General features: G+C 47.5%; 1 protein-coding gene across 1 annotated transcript in view; it reads left to right on the top strand.

The window, feature by feature from the left end:
* Positions 1-6,171: 6,171 nt before the first annotated feature.
* Positions 6,172-23,758, top strand: part of LOC120999915 (opsin-5-like) — a 64,145-nt gene continuing 46,558 nt past the window's right edge. The window contains exon 1 of the mRNA XM_040430964.1: positions 6,172-6,291. Within this exon, the coding sequence (XP_040286898.1) occupies positions 6,219-6,291 (73 nt within the window). The 5' untranslated portion in view covers positions 6,172-6,218. The remainder of the gene's footprint in view (positions 6,292-23,758) is intronic.

The raw sequence follows: 23,758 nt of genomic DNA, 5'->3' as shown, positions 1-23,758 counted from the left end.
CTGCCTCCCCTCCCCCCCCATCATTGGTGGCAGCGGAGAGTTCCGATCGGAGTCCCAGTTTAATCGCTGGGGCTCTGATCGGTAACCATGGCAACCAGGACGCTACTGCAGGCCTGGTTGCCATGGTTACTTAGCCATATTACAATATTAGAAGCATCATACTTACCTGCTGCGCTGTCTGTGTCCTGCCGGGAGCTCCTCCTACTGGTAAGTGACAGGTCTGTGCGGCGCATTGCTTAATAATCTTTCACTTCCCAGTAGGAGGAGCTCCCGGCCGGTCACAGAGAGCGCAGCAGGTAAGTATGATGCTTCTAATATTGTAATATTGCTAAGTAACCATGGCAACCAGGCCTGCAGTAGCGTCCTGGTTGCCATGGTTACCGATCGGAGCCCCAGCGATTAAACTGGGACTCCGATCGGAACTCTCCGCTGCCACCAATGATCGTGGGTGGGGGGGAGGCCGCACACTGGCCACTAATGATATTAACACAATAGAGGGGGGCCAGGGGGGCCGCACACTGGCCACCAATGATAATACAATAGAGGGAGGGGGGGCCGGGGGTGGCCGCACACTGGCCACCAATGCTATTCCAATAGAGGGAGGGAGGGGGGCAGGGGGGGCCGCACACTGGCCACCAATGATAATACAATAAAGGGAGGGGGGGGGCGGGGGAGGCCGCACACTGGCCACCAATGATATTACAATAGATGGAGGGAGGGGGGCGGGGGGGCCTCACTGGCCACCAATGAAATTAAAACTGGGGAGGGAGGGGGGGTCTGCCCCCTGCTGCCTGGCAGCCCCTGATCTCTTATAGGGGGCTATGATATGTACAATTAACCCCTCAGGTGCAGCACCTGAGGGGTTAATTGTGCGGCTCACAGCTCCCTGTAAGAGATCGGGTGCTGCCAGGCAGCAGGGGGCAGTCATGTACACAGTTCGTAGTATATTCTAACTAGAAGCTTCCCCATCACTATGGGAACGCCTCTGTGTTAGAATATACTGTTGGATATGAGTTTTCACTAAGTGAAAACTCATCTCTGAAAAAGCTTTTATGCAGACGGATCTTCGGATCCGTCTGTATGAAAGTAACCTACGGCCATGGATCACAGACGCGGATGCCAATCTTGTGTGCATCCGTGTTCTTTCACGGACCCATTGAATTGAATGGGTCCGTGAACCGTTTTCCGTCCAAAAAATAGGACAGGTCATATTTTTTGGACGGACAGGAAACACGGATCACGGATGCGGCTGCAAAACGGTGAATTTTCCGATTTTTCCACGGACCCATTGAAAGTCAATGGGTCCGTGGAAAAAAAACGGAAAACGGCACAACGGCCACGGGTGCACACAACGGTCGTGTGCAGGAGGCCTTAGTGAACGTCTCCACACCTTAGTGGTATCACAGATCGTGGTCCTTCATGTGTCACCTCGATCCGCCACAGGAATTGCAGATACACTCTGGTCACTTTGATTTTTTATATAGTTAGTAGGTTTCCTTTCCTCTATAATTTTTGTATATTTAATAAAGTATTAGTTTTATCTAATCCTCATAACGTTCCTAACTACAGTGATATTATTTATTGATTGTGGAACGTCTACCTATATTTGATTTATAGAGGAGGGCCCTGATTTGGGAGCTCCATCAATGGGCAGGAGAAAAGCATAGCTCTGGAGGACTACATCGCAGCAAATACACAAAGACCAATGACTTCATTAGCTGTAATGCTATGCTTTCATTCCCCTATATTCTGCTATAGGGAAATCAAACATTTGCTGACATCTAAACCCCCTTTGTGAAGGCTATAGGCGCTGAGTCAGTGTCACAGCAAGCAGCCGAAACTGCTCAGTGCCAGGTCTGCCCTCACCACCAGTGCCATGGCAGTCACAGCTTCTCTGCAACCTGCATCCCTGCATAATACTTCTCTGCACAATACTTATCTGCATACTACTTACCTGCACACTGCATCCCTGTAGAGTACTTCTCTGCACACAGCCTCCCTGTACACTGCTTCTCTGCCTACAGCCTCCCTGTGCACTGCTTCTCTGCACACAGCCCCCGTGTACACTGCTTCTCTGCACACAGCCTCCCTGTCCACTGCTTCTCTGCATACAGCCTCCCTGTACACTGCTTCTCTGCACACAGCCTCCCTGTACACTGCTTCTCTGCACACAGCCTCCCTGTACACTGCTTCTCTGCCTACAGCCTCCCTGTGCACTGCTTCTCTGCCTACAGCCTCCCTGTGCACTGCTTCTCTGCACACAGCCTCCATGTACACTGCTTCTCTGCACACAGCCTCCCTGTACACTGCTTCTCTGCACACAGCCTCCCTGTACACTGCTTCTCTGCACACAGCCTCCCTGTACACTGCTTCTCTGCACACAGCCTCCCTGTACACTGCTTCTCTGCATACAGCCTCCCTGTCCACTGCTTCTCTGCACACAGCCTCCCTGTACACTGCTTCTCTGCATACAGCCTCCCTGTACACTGCTTCTCTGCATACAGCCTCCCTGTCCACTGCTTCTCTGCACACAACCTCCCTGTACACTGCTTCTCTGCACACAGCCTCCCTGTGCACTGCTTCTCTGCACACAGCCTCCCTGTACAGTACTTCTCTGCACACAGCCTCCCTGTACACTGCTTCTCTGCACACAGCCTCCCTGTACACTGCTTCTCTGCATACAGCCTCCCTGTCCACTGCTTCTCTGCACACAGCCTCCCTGTACACTGCTTCTCTGCATACAGCCTCCCTGTACACTGCTTCTCTGCACACAGCCTCCCTGTACACTGCTTCTCTGCACACAGCCTCCCTGTGCACTGCTTCTCTGCACACAGCCTCCCTGTACAGTACTTCTCTGCACACAGCCTCCCTGTACACTGCTTCTCTGCACACAGCCTCCCTGTACACTGCTTCTCTGCACACAGCCTCCCTGTACACTGCTTCTATGCACACATCCTCCCTGTACAGTTCTTCTTTGAACACAGACTCCCTGTACACTGCTTCTCTGCATACAGCCTCCCTGTACACTGCTTCTCTGCACACAGCCTCCCTGTACACTGCTTCTCTGCACACAGCCTCCCTGTACACTGCTTCTCTGCACACAGCCTCCCTGTACACTGCTTCTCTGCCTACAGCCTCCCTGTACACTGCTTCTCTGCCTACAGCCTCCCTTTGCACTGCTTCTCTGCACACAGCCTTCCTGTACACTGCTTCTCTGCACACATCCTCCCTGTACAGTTCTTCTTTGAACACAGCCTCCCTGTACACTGCTTCTCTGCACACAGCCTCCCTGGACACTGCTTCTCTGCATACAGCCTCCCTGGACACTGCTTCTTTGCATACAGCCTCCCTGTACACTGCTTCTCAGCACACAGCCTCCCTGGACACTGCTTCTCTGCATACAGCCTCCCTGGACACTGCTTCTCTGCATATAGCCTCCCTGTACACTGCTTCTCTGCACACAACCTCCCTGTACACTGCTTCACTGCACACAGCATCCCTGTACACTGCTTCTCTGCACACAGCCTCCCTGTACACTGCTTCTGTGCATACAACCACCCTGTGCACTGCTTCTCTGCACACAGCCTCCCTGTGCACTGCTTCTCTTCACACAGCCTCCATGTACACTGCTTCTCTGCATACAGCCTCCCTGTACAGTACTCTGCATACAGCCTCCATGTACACTGCTTCTCTGCATACAGCCTCCCTGTACAGTACTCTGCATACAGCCTCCCTGTACACTGCTTCTCTGCCTACAGCCTCCCTGTGCACTGCTTCTCTGCCTACAGCCTCCCTGTTCACTGCTTCTCTGCACACAGCCTCCCTGTACACTGCTTCTCTACACACAGCCTCCCTGTACACTGCTTCTCTGCACACAGCCTCCCTGTACACTGCTTCTCTGCACACAGCCTCCCTGTGCACTGCTTCTCTGCACACAGCCTCCCTGTACACTGCTTCTCTGCATACAGCCTCCCTGTACACTGCTTCTCTGCATACAGCCTCCCTGTACAGTTCTTCTCTGCACACAGCCTCCCTGTACACTGCTTCTCTGCACATAGCCTCCCTCTGCACTGCTTCTCTGCCTACAGCCTCCCTGTGCACTGCTTCTCTGCACACAGCCTCCCTGTACACTGCTTCTCTGCATACAGCCTCCCTGTACACTGCTTCTCTGCCGACATCCTCCCTGTACTGTTTTTCTCTGAACACAACCTCCCTGTACAGTGCTTCTCTGCATACAGCCTCCCTGTACACTGCTTCTCTGCATACAGCCTCCCTGTACACTGCTTCTCTGCACACAGCCTCCCTGTACACTGCTTCTCTGCACACAGCCTCCCTGTACACTGCTTCTTTGCACACAGCCTCCCTGTACACTGCTTCTCTGCACATAGCCTCCCTGTGCACTGCTTCTCTGCCTACAGCCTCCCTGTGCACTGCTTCTCTGCACACAGCCTCCCTGTACAGTGCTTCTCTGCATACAGCCTCCCTGTACACTGCTTCTCTGCACACAGCCTCCCTGTACACTGCTTCTCTGCACACAGCCTCCCTGTACACTGCTTCTCTGCCTACAGCCTCCCTGTGCACTGCTTCTCTGCACACAGCCTCCTTGTAAACTGCTTCTCTGCACACAGCCTCCCTGTACACTGCTTCTCTGCACACAGCCTCCCTGTGCACTGCTTCTCTGCACACAGCCTCTCTGTACACTGCTTCTCTGCACACAGCCTCCCTGTGCACTGCTTCTCTGCATACAGCCTCCCTGTACACTGCTTCTCTGCACACAGCCTCCTTGTACACTGCTTCTCTGCACACAGCCTCCCTGTGCACTGCTTCTCTGCACACAACCTCCCTGTACACTGCTTCTCTGCACACAGCTTCCCTGTGCACTGCTTCTCTGCACACAGCCTCCCTGTACACTGCTTCTCTGCACACAGCCTCCTTGTACACTGCTTCTCTGCATACAGCCTCCCTGTACACTGCTTCTCTGCACACAGCCTCCCTGTGCACTGCTTCTCTGCATACAGCCTCCCTGTACACTGCTTCTCTGCACACAGCCTCCCTGTACACTGCTGCTTTGCATACAGCCTCCCTGTACACTGCTTCTCTGCACACAGCCTCCCTGTACACTACTTCTCTGCACACAGCCTCCCTGTGCACTGCTTCTCTGCATACAGCCTCCCTGTGCACTGCTTCTCTGCACACAGCCTCTGTCATGGAGGCTAGTAGCAGCTGATCTGTTTGTTTGTCTCTTTACCCACAACTTGTGCTCCTGACGAGCCAGAGTACGGCGAAACGCGTCTAGCAATTAGTGGGGGCAGACTTATATATTTTTTGATGGTCGCTTGAATGGCGTTTACATGGCAGTAGTGGTCTGCGGTTTCTCAGCCCTCTGCCATATGTGAACAGGTGCACTCAAGCTTCCTCTTGCTCACACCCAGGTAGCTAGTGTCCCTTAATTCGTGCTCTAAGGGCCGACAATCAGACATCTGGTTTATCTCCATGACAGGTGGTTCTTGATTCATGTCGGATCCTTAAGGGTAGATGTTTATCAATGGATTAGTCAAATATTAAATCTAGTCCAGGGCTATCCATACTGGGTGAGTGAGCTGAGCACCTTGTCCGTGCCACGGTGCACAATTTGGGTTGTGCATAGATTACCATAGCCGAGGCATGGTTATATAATCAACCATAGTGCACCTGAAGTGGATCTCTTAGTGACCGTCTCCACACCTTGGTGGTATCACGGATCGTGGTCCTTCTTGTGTCACTTCGATCCGCCACAGGAATTGCGGATACACTCTGGTCACTTAGATTTTTTATATAGTTAGTAGGTTTCCTTTCCTCTATAATTTTTGTATATTTAATAAAGTATTAGTTTTATCTAATCCTCATAACGTCCCTCCTCTATAAACTCTGATAACTGGGTATCTGATAAAGCGTTTTCTAAACCAGGCGACCTAATGTCCTGACATAGCAAGCACCTGCAGAGCGGTATGCCGCCTAATATCTGTCAAGACTGCTTTGTCCGGCTAGGAGTAGTAGTAGCACAGGGTGCCTGCTGTGATTGGGCGCTCCAGCTGTCCCAGTTACCATGGTGTGGGGCAGCCTCCTCATTCCTGTGGTCAGCCTCTGCACATCCCTCCTCACTGAGCTCACACACAGCCGGCAGGACCATGAGCGCACTGCTACAGCTAATGGCTTAAAGTTTCCTGCAGCAGCCGAGGATGGAGGACAAGTATGCTTCCACCTTACATCCTCTGGTGGACTATGGGGCTGGCTTCTTCCTGTTACTTGTAGGTAAGTGAGTGCAGGCTATTTGATTAATTATTAATAATAATAATAATATTGTATTGTTACTATTATTAAATACATGTAATTGTTATCATAATTTTTATATTATTGTTTCATTATATTTTTTTTATTTTTTTTAAATTATTTATATTTATAATATGAACATTATAAATATAAATAATTTAAAAAAAATATAAAAAAATATCTATCCCATATCTATCTATCTATCTATCTATCTATCTATCTATCTATCTATCTATCTATCTATCTATCTATCTATCTATCTATCTATCTATCTCATATCTTTCTTTCTTTCTTTCTTTCTTTCTTTCTTTCTTTCTTTCTTTCTTTCTTTCTTTCTTTCTTTCTTTCTTTCTTTCTTTCTTTCTATCATTCTTTCTCAAATATCTAAATGTCCGTCCGTCTATCTATCCATCTATCTGTCTATCTTTTTACCATATACAGTAAGCCCATATTTTATCTTTTCATCCATTTCTGAATGCTCCTTTTCTAACACATCCTGAACCAGTGACAGATTTGCTAACGTCTAGAGATTCCTGGACAGTCCATAGAAGTAGCGGCTTCTCTCGTGTCTGTGATTTCCTGAGGCTGGAGGTACTTCAGCGAGTTATTCTGGTGGTAACGATTATTTCGCAGCCCCCAGTAAACGCTGTAATTACGTCCTGTTATCAGCAGACTGAGCTGCAGACACGTATCACTTCTAATCTCATTCATTTATTTGGATTTTCCTATTAACTGATTTAGGCTGCGTTCACAAGTGACCAGAGGTCGCAATACATTATTTCCAGAAGAGTAAAAATACTCATCTTAACAATTTTGAGGAGTATTCTTAGTCGAGGAGGAGTGTGAATTTTGCGGTAATTCACATATATAATGCATCCACATAACGTTATGGGGCTGAACCATTACTAGTCTCCCATGCAGAAATAATTGTAGACAATTTTACATTTATCCAACATCATACACTAAACATAAGACCACTGCCGCCATACACAGCGCCCACCTGACGGCGCCATACACAGCGCCCACCTGACACTGCCATACACAGCGCCCACCTGACGGCGCCATACACAGCGCCCACCTGACGGCGCCATACACAGCGCCCACCTGACGGCGCCATACACAGCGCCCACCTGACGGCGCCATACACAGCGCCCACCTGACGGCGCCATACACAGCACCCACCTGACGGCGCCATACACAGCGCCCACCTGACGGCGCCATACACAGCGCCCACCTGACGGCGCCATACACAGCACCCACCTGACGCCGCCATACACAGCGCCCACCTGACGCCGCCATACACAGCGCCCACCTGACGTCGCCATACACAGCGCCCACCTGACGCCGCCATACACAGCGCCCACCTGACGCCGCCATACACAGCGCCCACCTGACGCCGCCATACACAGCGCCCACCTGACGCTGCCATACACAGCGCCCCCCCCCTGACGCCGCCATACACAGCGCCCACCTGACGGCGCCATACACAGCGCCCACCTGACGCCGCCATACACAGCGCCCACCTGACGCCGCCATACACAGCGCCCACCTGACGCCGCCATACACAGCGCCCACCTGACGGCGCCATACACATTGCGCCCACCTGACGCCGCCATACACAGCGCCCACCTGACAGCGCCATACACAGCGCCCACCTGACGCCGCCATACACAGCGCCCACCTGACGCCGCCATACACAGCGCCCACCTGACGACGCTATACACAGCGCCCACCTGACGCCGCCATACACAGTGCCCACCTGACGGCGCCATACACAGTGCCCACCTGACGGCGCCATACACAGCGCCCACCTGACGCCGCCATACACAGCACCCACCTGATGCCGCCATACACAGCGCCCACCTGATGCCGCCATACACAGCGCCCCTCCCCCCGACGTCGCCATACACAGTGCCCACCTGACGGCGCCATACACAGCGCCCCCCCCCCTGACGTCGCCATACACAGTGCCCACCTGATGGCGCCATACACTGTGCCCACCTGACGCCGCCATACACAGCGCCCACCTGACGCCGCCATACACAGCGCCCACCTGACAGCGCCATACACAGTGCCCACCTGACGCCGCCATACACAGTGCCCACCTGACGCCGCCATACACAGCGCCCACCTAACGACGCTATACACAGCGCCCACCTGACGCCGCCATACACAGTGCCCACCTGACGGCGCCATACACAGTGCCCACCTGACGGCGCCATACACAGCGCCCACCTGACGCCGCCATACACAGCACCCACCTGATGCCGCCATACACAGCGCCCACCTGATGCCGCCATACACAGCGCCCCCCCCCCCCGACGTCGCCATACACAGTGCCCACCTGACGGCGCCATACACAGCGCCCCGCCCCCCTGACGTCGCCATACACAGTGCCCACCTGATGGCGCCATACACTGTGCCCACCTGACGCCGCCATACACAGCGCCCACCTGACGCCGCCATACACAGCGCCCACCTGACGCCGCCATACACAGCACCCACCTGACGCCACCATACACTGCGCCCACCTGATGCCGCCATACACAGCGCCCCCCCCCCCCCCCCTGACGCCGCCATACACTGCGCCCACCTGACGCCTCCATAAACAGAGCCCACCTGACGCTGCCATACACAGCGCCCACCTGATACCGCCATACACATTGCGCCCACCTGACGCCGCCATACAAAGTGCCCACCTGACTGTTTCATACACAGCGCCCACCTGACGCCACCATACACAGTGCCCACCTGACGCCGCCATACACAGCGCCCACCTGATGCCGCAATACACATTGCTCCCACCTGACGCCGCCATACACAGCACCCACCCGATGCCGCCATACACTGCACCCACCTGATGCCGCCATACACTGCGCCCACCTGAAGCTGCCATACACAGCGCCCACCTGACGCTGCCATACACAGTGCCCCACCTGACACTGCCATAGACAGCGCCCACCTGACGCTGCCATACACAGCACCCACTGTACAATAGACTGGTTACACTGGTATAACCCTGCCTTATACACACCTTCCATACATGAAGTACCTCTGCATTCTCCACCAGCACAAACCTACATGGAGCCTGTGTTCCCCTAACTCCTCCCACACACACACACACACACACGGCTGATCACATGACTGTGACATCACCACAGGTCCTGTAACCACAATGTAGTCTGGAGCTGCTCCTGGTAAAAAAGATGTCTGTGAGGGGCGGGTCTTCTCGGGAGAGGGGCGGGGCTTTATGTGTGCCAGACCTGGCGGCTTTTGGTACAGTGCTCCTGACTAGAGAAATACCATGCGTAAAAATACGCATGAATCTTTTTCCAGGGGGTAAAATGGCGTGAACAGGAGGCTATGACGCTTGTACAGGCGTTATTGCGACCTCTGCAAGTGACTGATTAGGGGCGGATTCTGATACAGAATGAAACGCACCAAAGGTTGCATTCACACGGTGCGGATTTTGTTGCAGAAAAGCTGCAGATTAGACGCAGTTACATTCTTTGCATTGGAAGTGGTGTAATCCACAGGATAAGGCTACTTTCACACCTGCACAGACGGATCCGCACCTATAGTGCGACCGCTTGTATCCGCTCAGAACGGATCCGTTTGCATTATTCTTTTAAAAAAAAGTCTAAGTCAAAGCGGATCGGTCCTGACTTACATTGAAAGTCAATGGGGGACGGATCCGTTTTCAACTGCACCATATTGTGTCAGTGAAAACGGATCCGTCCCCATTGACTTACATTGTAAGACAGGACGGATCCGTTTGGCTCCGCATCGCCAGGCGGACACCAAAACGCTGCAAGCAGCCTCCAGAGCGGAATGGAGGCTGAACGCAGCCAAACTGATGCAATCTGAACGGATCCTTATCCATTCAGAATGCATTGGGGCCAGTGGCGACTCTAAGAACAATATATAGGGGGGGCACAAAGATACCACAATCAAAAATGGGGGGGCAAAAACAAAATAAGTATATATAAATAAGATTACAAAATACTAGAGAATTGCGGTCTGCAGGGATACATTTATAATAAAACAATTTACTTACAAAAGAAGCCATTCAGTCGTCTGCTGTGCCGTCCTCTGCTTGCTTCCGCGGATTATTTCCCCTTCTTTCTGTCTCTTGTCAGTGCGCAGGCGTACTGTTATGGGGGCATCTGTGGATGACACTTATTATGCCTCTCATTAGCCCTCATTATGCCTCTCATCACTCCCATATCAGCCCTTATGCCTCATTAGCCCCCATTATTCCTCTTATTAGCCCTCATTATGCCTCTCATCACTCCCATATCAGCCCCCATGCCTCTCATTAGCCCCCATATCAGCCCTTATGCCTCATTATATACTTCACAGTGAATGGGTAGCTTATTAAGTTTAAAACATAACATGTATTAATGTATTAAGATAAAATAATGGGCCCTTCTATACTAGACACTTCTTTTTTGTAACCACTGGTTACACTAATCTCCTATAAAAAATGGACGGAGATGGGAAAGGACCATGTATAGGGATAGCAATAATTATTGAGAGACAGGATGGAAGGTAGCCAGGTACCAAGGCAGAAAGACACAGCGCTGGGTCAAAAACCCTAAATAGCCCTGCCCCTATCTATCCTCCCTCCTATCTAATGCAATATCCCTATTGTCACCCTCCCTAATTGTGGACTGCCCAGCTTTGCCCGATAGACAGAAATAGGTCCTATAGATATTATCACTCACAAAGAGGGCAAAAAAACTGGCAATGAAGATGTGGTGGACAAGGTCAGGTGTAGTCACAGTATGGTTGTAAATCACCTGCAATGCCTGATCTAATTTACACACACAAAAGGATGTATATTATCAGATGATCATGATGTTCCAAGGATGTAAATTATCTGTGAAGTATATTTTGGATTTAAGGGTTTAGCCCATTACCTAGTTATTATAGTCTGACCGACTACAATTGGTTGTGTTGTAATAAACTTATGCCTCATTAGCCCCCATTATTCCTCTTATTAGCCCCCATTATAAGCCCTTATGCCTCATTAGCCCCCATTATTCCTCTTATTAGCCCTCATTATGCCTCTTATCACCCCCATATCAGCCCCCATGCCTCTCATTAGCCCCCATATCAGCCCTTATGCCTCATTAGCCCCATTATAAGCCATTATGCCTCATTAGCCAACATTATGCCTCTTATTAGCCCCCATATGCCTCATTAGCCCCCATTATAAGCCATTATGCCTCTAATTAGCCCCCATTATGCCTCTAATTAGCCCCCATTATGCCTCTGATTAGCCCCCATTATGCCTCATGATTAGCCCCCATTATGCCTCATGATTAGCCCCCATATGCCTCTAATTAGCCCCCATATGCCTCTAATTAGCCCCCATATGCCTCTAATTAACCCCCATTATGCCTCATGATTAGCCCCCATTATGCCTCATGATTAGCCCCCATATGCCTCTAATTAGCCCCCATATGCCTCTAATTAGCCCCCATTATGCCTCTGATTAGCCCCCATTATGCCTCATGATTAGCCCCCATTATGCCTCATGATTAGCCCCCATTATGCCTCATGATTAGCCCCCATTATGCCTCATGATTAGCCCCCATATGCCTCTAATTAGCCCCCATATGCCTCTAATTAGCCCCCATATGCCTCAAATTAGCCCCCATTATGCCTCTCATGATTAGCCCCCATTATGCCTCATGATTAGCCCCCATATGCCTCATGATTAGCCCCCATTTTGCCTCATGATTAGCCCCCATTTTGCCTCATGATTAGCCCCCATTATGCCTCATGATTAGCTCCCATATGCCTCCAATTAGCCCCCATATGCCTCCAATTAGCCCCCATTATGTCTCTCATGATTAGCCCCTATTATGCCCCCAGCAGCCACATTTTTTATAAAATAAAAAAAACACTTACCTCTCCTGCTCCTGGACGCCGCCTGCAATTTTCTTTCTCCTCAGTCGACTGTGCTGTGAACTTACGCGCACAGCGTGAGGTCGCAGAGCGCCCTCACGCTGTGCGCAGCCCTGCACAGCCGACAGCCGAGGACCAGGAAGTAGTGAGTACAGAGCGTTCACCACTTCCTGGTCCTTCGGGACACTAATGAGCGCTTCCATAATGCATTAGTATTCACCTGGGAGAATCAGCGGGGGGGGCACCCCCTCTAGCGACGCCACTAATTGGGGCTGAACTGATCCGTTTTGAATCGTTTGTGAGAGCCCTGAAACGGATCTCACAAACGGAATTCAAAACGCCAGTGTGAAAGTAGCCTAATACTGACTTGCTGCAGATTTCATATCCGCACCACAGGTCGGTCCCTGCTGCTGATTTCTTCTGCCACGTGGGAATGAGAATTGCTAAAAACGGATACTGTACAGCGCTGCAGATTTGCAAATCTGCAGCTCACCGGTCATGTGTGAACCGAGGCTAATGGAGGAATTCTTCAGAATATGATGTAACTATGTGGAGTCTTCTATCATTCCGTGTCAGTGGAGAGCGGGGTAATAGCCCCTCATCCACACAAACGTATTTTCTTTCCATGTCTGTTCCTTTTATTTATTTATTTTTTTGTGGTCCGTATGAAGAACCATTCATTTCATGTCCGCAACTCCTTTCCGCAAAAAAAAATAAAAAAAAATAGAACTTGTCCTATTATTGTTCGCCTTAGGGCTCATGCACACGACCGTATGCATTATGCAGTCTGCAAAACACGGATTCCACAAAAAAAAAAGGATGACGTCCGTGTGCATTCCGTATTTGGCGGAACGGGACAGCTGGCCCCTAATAGAACAGTCCTATCCTTGTCCGTTATGCAAACAATAATAGGACATGCTCTTATTTTTTTTTGCGGAACGGACATGCGAACATATAGAAACGGAATGTAGACGGAGTAACTTCTGTTTTCTTTTTGCGGACCCATTGAAATCAATGGTTCCGCGCACAGTCCGCAAAAAAAAACAAAACGGAGCGGACACGGAAGGAAAATAAGTTCGTGTGCATGAGCCCTTACGGACAAGGATAGGACTGTTCTATTAGGGGCCAGCTGTTCCGTTACGCAAATTACTGAATGCCCACGGACGTCATCCTCATTTTTTGTGGATCCGTGTTTTGCGGACAGCAAAATTCATACGGTCATGTGCATGAGGTCTAATGCTGATGGGACGGCCATGACCTTCGCCTGCCCTAATAGACACCACATAAGGGGAATCTTCTCCCTTGGGCGTCCTTCTCATCACTCTCTTCACTCTTCCACTTGTGACTTGTCACTTCTAATTTTTGTCTGTGTCCACGGGGACCTTCTTCTCTAGAAGTCTATATGTTAAACCTGGCCTCTGGGATGATCTCCCTCTTCTCTGGTTTCTAAATGTGTCTCCAACTTCATGCGTAAGCCGAGATCTGTCTTCCGTGGCCGTCAGCCTCGTCTACGTCTTACAGCATTCTTCTATATAGAACTGCCCCCTCCTCGTTCTCCACATCCAAGCTCTGGGACTGAACTGTGTAAGGAAAGTGATCGCTTCTATGAAATGTCCTCCACACAAATGAACTTGTGATGGTCCTGAAGGGGTTGCTTTTTTTCCCCTGACCCACAAGCTTCTAACTCAGTGCATCTCCTTGTGTATGGTTTGTGCGAGTGGACAGGAGTGGCGAGGATGGTGGTAGCAGTACTCATGGTGGCTATGGTCCTGCTGCAGAGCTTCCTGGGTCATGCACACCCTGGTAGTGGTCTCCTGCCTGAAGCAAGGTGGGGCACTCTTGGTGTTGGAAGGGTTGTGGGGTGCAAGGCAGAAAACGTAGAACATGATTGAGGTAGTGGTCTGCTGCAGGTTAACATTCAACCTTTACTGAAATGTAAACAGCTTTCACATAAATCCAGAAGAGATGCAGGCAGTTGTCTTCAAGGGGTTGTCTCACTTCAGGAAATGGCATTTATCATGTAGAGAAAGTTAGTACAAGGCACTTACTAATGTATTGTGATTGTCCATATTGCCTCCTATGGTTGGATTCATTTTTCCATCTCATTATACACTGCTTGTTTCCACACTTGTGCGTTGCGTGAAAATCGCAGCATGCTCCTCTTTGTGCGTTTTTCACGTAACGCAGGCCCCATAGAAATGAATGGGGTTGCGTGAAAATCGCAAGCAAGTGCGGATGCGGTGCAATTTTCACTCATGGTTGCTAGGTGACGATCGGGATGGGGACCCGATCATTATTATTTTCCCTTTATAACATGGTTATAAGGGAAAATAATAGCATTCTGAATACAGAATGCTCAGTACAATAGCGCTGGAGGGGTTAAAAAAAATAAAAAAAATTAACTCACCTTAATCCACTTGTTCACGCAGCCGACATCTCTTCTGTCTTCTTTCTTCAGGACCTGGGTAAAAGGTGACGTCACTACGCTCATCACATGATCCATCACCATGGTGATGGATCGTGTGAATGACCATGTGACGAGCGTAGTGACGTCATCAAAGGTCCTTTTCCTCACAGATGAAGACAGAAGAGATGCCGGGCTGCACGAACAAGTGGATTATGGTGAGTTAAAAAAAAAAATTTTTTTTTTTTTTTAACCCCTCCAGCGCTATTTTACTATGCATTCTGTATTCAGAATGCTATTATTTTCCCTTATAACCATGTTATAAGGGAAAATAATAATGATCGGGTCTCCATCCCGATCGTCTCCTAGCAACCGTGCGTGAAAATCGCACCGCATCCGCACTTGCTTGCAGATGCTTGCGATTTTCACGCAACCCCATTCACTTCTATGGGGCCTGCGTTACGTGAAAAAACGCACAAAGAGGAGCATGCTGCGATTTTCACGCAACGAACAAGTGATGCGTGAAAATCACCACTCATGTGCACAGCCCCATAGAAGTGAATGGGTCCGGATTCAGTGCAGGTGCAATGCGTTCAACTCGCGCATCGCATCCGCGCGGAATACTCGCCCGTGTGAAAGGGGCCTAAGGGCTCTTTCACACAAGCGGATCCCATGCGGGTAATCCGCTGCATGAGAGAGAGCCAAGCCCCGCTCTGGACAGCAGAGATACGGCATGATTGATAATGCTTTATCTCACTGTGATTTTGTAGCAAAAAGGTCACAGAGAGGCACGGAGCATTATCAATCATGTTCATGCTCCGTGTCTCTGCTGTCCAGAACGGGGCTTGGCTCTCTCTCACGCAGTGGATTACCTGCGCGGCATCCGGTCGTGTAAAAGAGGATCCAACACCAGGCACCCCTGGAAAAAATACATTGAAAATGTTGCTATAGCAAACTTCCTTCAATCCAGGATCTATGCTGGATAATTAAATGTTCTGGATTATCATATAATCACTAGTGAGAATGAAAAAAAAAATGTATCACTAGTGAGAATAACAAAAAAATTGTCTCTCTCTGCTTGATCATCTCGGGGTCTATTCAGTGAAAATCATGAAACATGGCACAGCTATAGCGGCTTTACTAGCAAAAACAGATGATTCGGAAAACCACTCACGTTGCAACAGTGTGCACCAGTAAAGGCGGAAGGTGCACCACCCACAGAATTTTTTGAAAAATGGCTCCATAATGTACCGGTATTTGCCAAAACTGTGTTAACACCGCTGTTTGCAGTGGAGAGAGCTCATCGCGTGCCAACTAGACCACTGCCACTGGGGGGCCCCACACTGGTCAGTGCTTATTAGATTGTTACACTATCAAGAAGGGAAATCATCTTGCGGAAAGCTCGAGATCTTAAGGATAGATGGCAAATATTTATTCAATTCTATCCAGATTTTTCAACTGAAAAAAATGAAAAAATTTGCTCTTTTCCTGGATATCAAAAAGAGGCTAACTTAGGAATCTTCAGTTGCCATAAGCCTTGTCGTTTCCAGCACACTCAAGGAGAGACGCATTTTTTTGACAACCCAAAGTACTCTCTACAGATTCTAGATAGCCATGGAAAATCTCCTTGTTAAGCCATGGCCTATGACCAGAATGTCTCTCCTAAAACTTGTTCTGTCCTTGTTTCTTCTCATCTTATTGTGGATATCGGTCCGTATGATAAGAGCAGGAGTTGCTACCAACAGTGACTGTTTCATAGATGCTTTCTTCCGAGGAAGACTTAGACCCTCGCCGTTCTACTGTCAGTAGGTCCTTTATACTACACATATCTTTATGGGTATTTGGCTCTCCTCTCTGGATACATGTTTCTACATACAATCTGACAGTCAATCTTATTATCGATGGCCATTATGGTGGGGAAGGTCAACTTTTTACATGGAATGTTAGAGTTTTGGAGGATTTCACCAAGAGATATGCTGTTCTTCGTTAGTTGAAGGCATATTTTCCTTCTCTCGTTTGTATCCAGGTGACGCATTTGGTAAAAGAGAGACTTTAAAATGTACAGTGGCCATGGATAGGCTTGGCCTTTCATTCATGCAGTTGACACCTTATATTCCGGGGGAAGGGGGGGGGGGGGGTTAGCGCTTTAGTACCAAAAATGATCCCATTCTAGCTGATTACGAGTGACTTAGTTTCAGAGGGCAGATACGTCTGTTTATTGTGCCAGATATATCACCTTGTTTGTATGATAGCTGCTGTATATATCCCACCTCATTTTCAAAGGGGTGGGATCCGTAAGGTACTGGTCGTTGTGTCCTCAGCTCTCATTTGCCACTTGCTTATATTATGGGATTTTCACGACATGTCCACCCATATCTAGATAAGTTTAACACTGTACCTGCTCCAGTGGATGGTCTCTGTACACAGTTTGGACATCTGCTTGAAGAGCAAACTCTCTTTGACCTCTGGCGAGTTAGGAATCTGGGCGTATCTAAATTTTCCTGTCTTTCTAGTACATATAATTCCCTCTCTAGGATTTATATGGTGTTGGGGAATGAAGCAATGCTCATTATGCTCACTGACGCAGGTTAGAGGTTTGTCTGATCATTCCCCAGTAATATTTCACATGCTTTTATGCAATCGCCATCTCCACTAAAGGGATTATGACTTAATGTGATATCACTGGAGAGAGTGTCTTCGGAACTCCATTTCTGTTTTGATCTGAATAATGACTCTGCGACTCTGGGGGTCATATGAGCTCCAATGAAGGCCTGGCTTCGTGGCTGATTGACGTGGCAAATTAATAGGGTGACTAAGAAAACTCGACATCTGGGAGACTCCCTGCAATCCCGTTTGAATGATACTGATTGAGACATGATTAGTAACCAAATCTCAGCTACTGGCAGTGGCGGGAAGCTCAAACTACTTATACCACACGCATTATTGAGGTAGCAAGTAGGCTTTTATGCAACTAACAATATTTTGAGGAAGGGTGGAAAAGCCGGCCACCATGATTGTTGCCCAATCTGGTTCTTCATATATTGTCTCTATAAATGAGAAGGGGTTGGTGGTCTCCCACGCAACTGATATTTTAAGAGTTGTATAATTTTATTACGCCTCACTACATTCTTCTAGATGTCATATGCCTAGATCACAGATGTCTTCTTATTTGGACCCAATCCAATCATTGGAGGAGAGATAGTTTAGAGGCCCCTTCGATTGTCAATGAAATTACTGAGGCTGTGAAATCAAGAAGTTCATGCAATAAAATATAGATGACCTCCTCTGGCAGGCCATCAGACCCTTGTACCTTCTCATTAGACATTGATGTATGTAATACGGTTCTCTTCCTCCATCAATGTAAGAAGCTATCCTCTTACTCCACAACTCTTATAGACTCATTTCACTTCTCCCTGTTGATAATAATATATTGGCTAACATTTTAGCAAATCACCTGTCTACGGTCATCCTGACCAGACTGGATTTATGCTGTCAAAATATATTACCATCAACCTTAGGAGACTACTTCAGGTACCTTCTGATCGTACAGGGTCCTGGGTGATCTCTTCCTTAGATGCTGCAAAAACGATTGATAGCGTAGAATGGCCTTTTGTATGTGAAACTCTGTCCAAAATGGGGTTTGGAGATCAATTTATTTCTTGGGTATATCAACATGTTAGAGTGAATGGGTCTGTAACGTTGGTTTTTACTCTGGGAAGGGGCACCCATCAGGTACGCTCTTTTTCTCCCTTATTATTTGCGATCGTTGTAGAACCATTGGTTGCAATTTTTAGGATCACGGAGGGGATACAAGGTTTCTGCTATAGCTTTGAGACTTTGCAATATGACAAGGAAGAGGCTTTACCTAACGCTGAGTTATTTCTGTGCCTCCCAAATGCAGGGGGAACATAGTAGCTCCTGTTCTGATAATGTGCACAGAGTAGCGATGAGAGAAGTTATGCAAAATTAGTTTTGGCTGCTTCAGCGAATTTCACAAAGAAATTTGATTCGTGATAAATTACTTCATCCCGAAACACATTTCTTTGTAAGTAGTGGGCGAAATGATGGGGAATCGCGATTGCACCACTCCCCTGTCATTAAACCCCTCAGATGCCAAGTTGATGCCACAATTGAGGCCTTTCAAGGGTTAATCAAGTTAAAAAAAAAAAAAACAGCGGAGAGGCCGTCGCAGCCATCTTAATTGAAGACACCGCATAAAATCTCACACATCACAATTCAACTTCGCAGCGAATCAATTTGTTTGACTTCGATTCGCTCAACACTAGCACAGAGGATCTTCTGACGACATTGGAGGCGTATGCTTTTCGTACCAATTCCAAAACTCTGCCTACTCTATCTCTGATGGGCAAAAATATGTTGGAAAGTGAGAGATCTTCAGGAAATTTTCGGTTGTACAATCTACACTTCTATATGGTCGACTCCACAGTTACCTGAATTCTCTAGGCTCGTAGGTTTCTAACTCTCAAGGACTTACGGTAAATCCTTTTCCCAGATTCAACAAGATTTTCATTTAGCAATATCTTTTTTTACCAATATCTACGGTTATGATTTACAGTGGAAGTTCAACACGGAATGGTGGACATGACCTCCAAACCAAATACTAGGCTTGAACGAATTGGCTCCGCTAAGGCCTTGTTCTTCTCGCCACCATGAACGTGAGACTTGTTTAGTGATGTAATGTGAACGTGATGTTAACCAAGCCTAAGCAAGTCTTGTGAGAAGAACCAGGCCTCAGCGGAGCCCATAAATTTTTTGGGCGGTATGGAGCACATATTCTAAACAGTTTTCAAACAAATCGGGTTCGAATAGAGCAGTCCGAACCTGATTCGCTGAAGCCTACCAAATACTGCTATCTCTCTCATTGTATGTATTACTTCAACGGCAGGAATGATATCACTACTATACTATTGATCCATGGAGTTATTCTGATTGGAGTCGGGAAGGAATTTTTTTCCCCTAAAGTGAGGAAAATTGGCTTCTACCTCATAAGAGATTTTTTGCCTTCCTCTGAATCAACTTGCAGGATAACAGGCTGAACTGGATGTCTTTTTAAGCCTTACAATCTATGTTACCATGTCATACAACCGCTTTCCGTCGTGTTTTCTTAAAGTGTTCCCAGTATTTGTTAACTCTAAATGAGATCGAGATCCGAGGCCTATTGAAGTTGTTGATTGGGCTGAGGTTCTCAGCCATGTACCTACCGCTCCTGTCCTTGAGCTCAGGGTTATTTTTTGTATAATTTTGATCAGACTCCACCTGAGGGTCATCTCAGGCAGATACCATTCATATGTATGTTGTGGAGCTGTCCTAATCTAATTTGGCTGGAGATCCTTGAACTGAATGATTCATTTTACCAGTTGTCGTTTTATGTATCTTAGGGGGTCAGTTGTGTCACTCAAGGAGTTGATCGCTCATCACTGATTGCTGAGAACCCAAATGTTCATGTGCAAATTGTTCATCAGGTTAATTAGAGACTCTAATTAGAAGGATCAGTGTATGTAAAAAGAGGTCTGGGTCGGCATGGCTCAAGAATCTCTGATTATAACTCTTACCCTTGTCAATGCTCCATGTGTACGTCATGTAATGCACCCTTTATCCTACTGTGATTAGCCTTCAGTTCTTTGGGAGGCATTGTAATTGCACATGATGTGGCCTGACTTCAGATGTGATATGCAATTTTCTACCTATAGCGATGTGATTTGAAGGGCTCATTGTGCAGCTGTGGGGGGTATTCTGGAAAGGTGGGTTGTTTTACCGTTTGCGTATGTTTAATATTGCCCCCCAACATCAAAAAATTATTTCATTTAAAAAAAAATAAGGGAGATCTGTAAATGCTTAAAGCGTTGCGTCAGGTTCATGCCTGTATCTCGTATCGATGTGTTTTTGCTTATCGTCTTTGGTGACAATTTTCACATCTCTACAGAAGTGTTGCTTTGGCATTGTGGTCTGTAACTTGGGGACATGTCATCAGGCATCAGCAGTGACGGGATCAGTCAGCTGTCTGTCAGAAGGTAGATAACTAACTCACCATATCTGAGCAGCTCCTGACAGAGAGAGGACATACAGAACTTAGCAAGAAACCACAAACATAAATATTATACCACATGACTGTTACTGTATATTACATGACCGTAATACCACATGACTGTTTTATTACATGACCATTATACAGTGCTACAGGACTATTATACTACATCGCTGTTATATTACATGACTGTTATATTACATGATTATTATACTACATGACTGCTACGATGTATTACATAAATATTGTACTATATAACTGCTATATTACAGGACTATTATGTTACATGACCATTAGACTACACGACTATTATACTACTTGATTGTTATATTACGTGACTATTACATGACTATTATACTACATGACTGTTATATTACATGACTGTTACTTGACCATTATACTACATGACCCTATTATACTACATGACTGTTATATTATCACCCGGAGGAAACCTGACAGCAGGAGGAAATGTCGAGCCAGCAAATGACACACTGAAAGACCGAGATAAGAAGAAAACCAAGAGAGAGCAGTGTCCTTAATTAGGCCTCATGCACACAAACATATTTTGTTTTCATGTCCATTCCGTTTTTTGTGGATAGGATGTGGACCCATTCATTTCAATAGGTCCGCAAAAAAGATAGAGCATGTCCTATTCTTACTTTTTAAATTATTTATTGAAGGAAAATAGAAAAAGCAAATACAATAGTCTGACCTCTCAATAAAGATGTTGGGCGACAGATAGAAATGCTGAGAGGCCACTTGAATAACATAGACAGTCCAATAACATTATATCTTGTCCAACAAAACATGACCAGACTTCATATAGCAGTATAGATAACAGAAAGGCAAATAAAAACAAGATTGTATATACAGTCATGGCCAAAAGTTTTGAGAATGACACAAATATTAGTTTTCACAAAGTTTGCTGCTAAACTGCTTTTAGATCTTTGTTTCAGTTGTTTCTGTGATGTAGTAAAATATAATTACACGCATTTCATACGTTTCAAAGGCTTTTATCGACAATTACATGACATTTATGCAAAGAGTCAGTATTTGCAGTGTTGGTCCTTCTTTTTCAGGACCTCTGCAATTCGACTGGGCATGCTCTCAATCAACTTCTGGGCCAATTCCTGACTGATAGCAACCCATTCTTTCATAATAACTTCTTGGAGTTTGTCAGAATTAGTGGGTTTTTGTTTGTCCACCCGCCTCTTCAGGATTGACCACAAGTTCTCAATGGGATTAAGATCTGGGGAGTTTCCAGGCTATGGGCCCAAAATGTCAACGTTTTGGTCCCCGAGCCACTTAGTTATCACTTTTGCCTTATGGCACGGTGCTCCATCGTGCTGGAAAATGCATTGTTCTTCACCAAACTGTTGTTGGATTGTTGGAAGAAGTTGCTGTTGGAGGGTGTTTTGGTACCATTCTTTATTCATGGCTGTGTTTTTGGGCAAAATTGTGAGTGAGCCCACTCCCTTGGATGAGAAGCAACCCCACACATGAATGGTCTCAGGATGCTTTACTGTTGGCATGACACAGGACTGATGGTAGCCCTCACCTTTTCTTCTCCGGACAAGCCTTTTTCCAGATGCCCCAAACAATCGGAAAGAGGCTTCATCGGAGAATATGACTTTGCCCCAGTCCTCAGCAGTCCATTCACCATACTTTCTGCAGAAGATCAATCTGTCCCTGATGTTTTTTTTGGAGAGAAGTGGCTTCTTTGCTGCCCTTCTTGACACCAGGCCATCTTCCAAAAGTCTTCGCCTCACTGTGCATGCAGATGCGCTCACACCTGCCTGCTGCCATTCCTGAGCAAGCTCTGCACTGGTGGCACTCCGATCCCGCAGCCGAATCCTCTTTAGGAGACGATCCTGGCGCTTGCTGGACTTTCTTGGACGCCCTGAAGCCTTCTTAACAAGAATTGAACCTCTTTCCTTGAAGTTCTTGATGATCCTATAAATTGTTGATTGAGGTGCAATCTTAGTAGCCACAATATCCTTGCCTGTGAAGCCATTTTTATGCAACGCAATGATGGCTGCACGCGTTTCTTTGCAGGTCACCATGGTTAACAATGATTTCAAGCATCACCCTCCTTTTAACATGTCAAGTCTGCCATTTTAACCCAATCAACCTGACATAATGATCTCCAGCCTTGTGCTCGCCAACATTCTCACCTGAGTTAACAAGACGATTACTGAAATGATCTCAGCAGGTCCTTTAATGACAGCAATGAAATGCAGTGGAAAGTTTTTTTGGGGATTAGGTTAATTTTCATGTTCATTCATGTTCATTTCATGTTAATTCATCTGATCACTCTTCATAACATTCTGGAGTATATGCAAATTGCTATTATAAAAACTTAAGCAGCAACTTTTCCAATTTCCAATATTTGTCATTCTCAAAACTTTTGGCCACGACTGTATTATCCAACATAGGGTGAGAGATCTTCATATAACCACATACATGCCAAAAGGCAAATAGACTATGTAAGAATAATGGCAATAGAAAGTCAACAGAGGGTAAGGTGGAGACAGACAACATCTGGACACTAGAGGGAGGACGGACCCAGAACAGGGGGAAAGGTGGGGGAGAGCATGTCCTATTATTGCCCGTTTTGTGGACAAGGATAGGCATTGTTAGAATGGATCTGCAAAAAAAAAACGGATGTAATATGGACGTCATCCGTATTTTCCCTACGCCTCCACAACGGCAGTAAACATGGCAGTAAACATGGAGATTATCCCGCCTTCTCAGGGACAGGAAAACAGCTTTGTGGACCAGCCCATATAAGGCCCCCTCCCTCTTACCTCTCCAGTTGTTTTCCTGTCCCTCAGAAGGTCAGGACTTGCCGGATGGATCAGCACGCGCCCAGCCTTTTCGGTTTGTTATCCCGGCTCTGGCCGGAGGGCTGAGGCAGGGGATAGGGTCGCGGAACTCTATTCAAGTTCCTCCTTCCCTGTGGTTTAAGCCCAGCATTGCTGGCCACCCCGGGCTATGGACCCGCGTCCAGTGCGGACCGGCCCTGTTCTGCGAGCCGGGGGAGTGTTCCTGGGCCTGGGAGCGCTCCCCACATCTTCCCCTAT

Source organism: Bufo bufo, chromosome 4, assembly GCF_905171765.1.
Source record: "Bufo bufo chromosome 4, aBufBuf1.1, whole genome shotgun sequence".
NCBI lineage: Eukaryota > Metazoa > Chordata > Amphibia > Anura > Bufonidae > Bufo > Bufo bufo.
The sequence above is the reverse complement of the archived record's forward strand: the minus strand, read 5'-3'. Positions and strand labels throughout refer to the sequence as shown.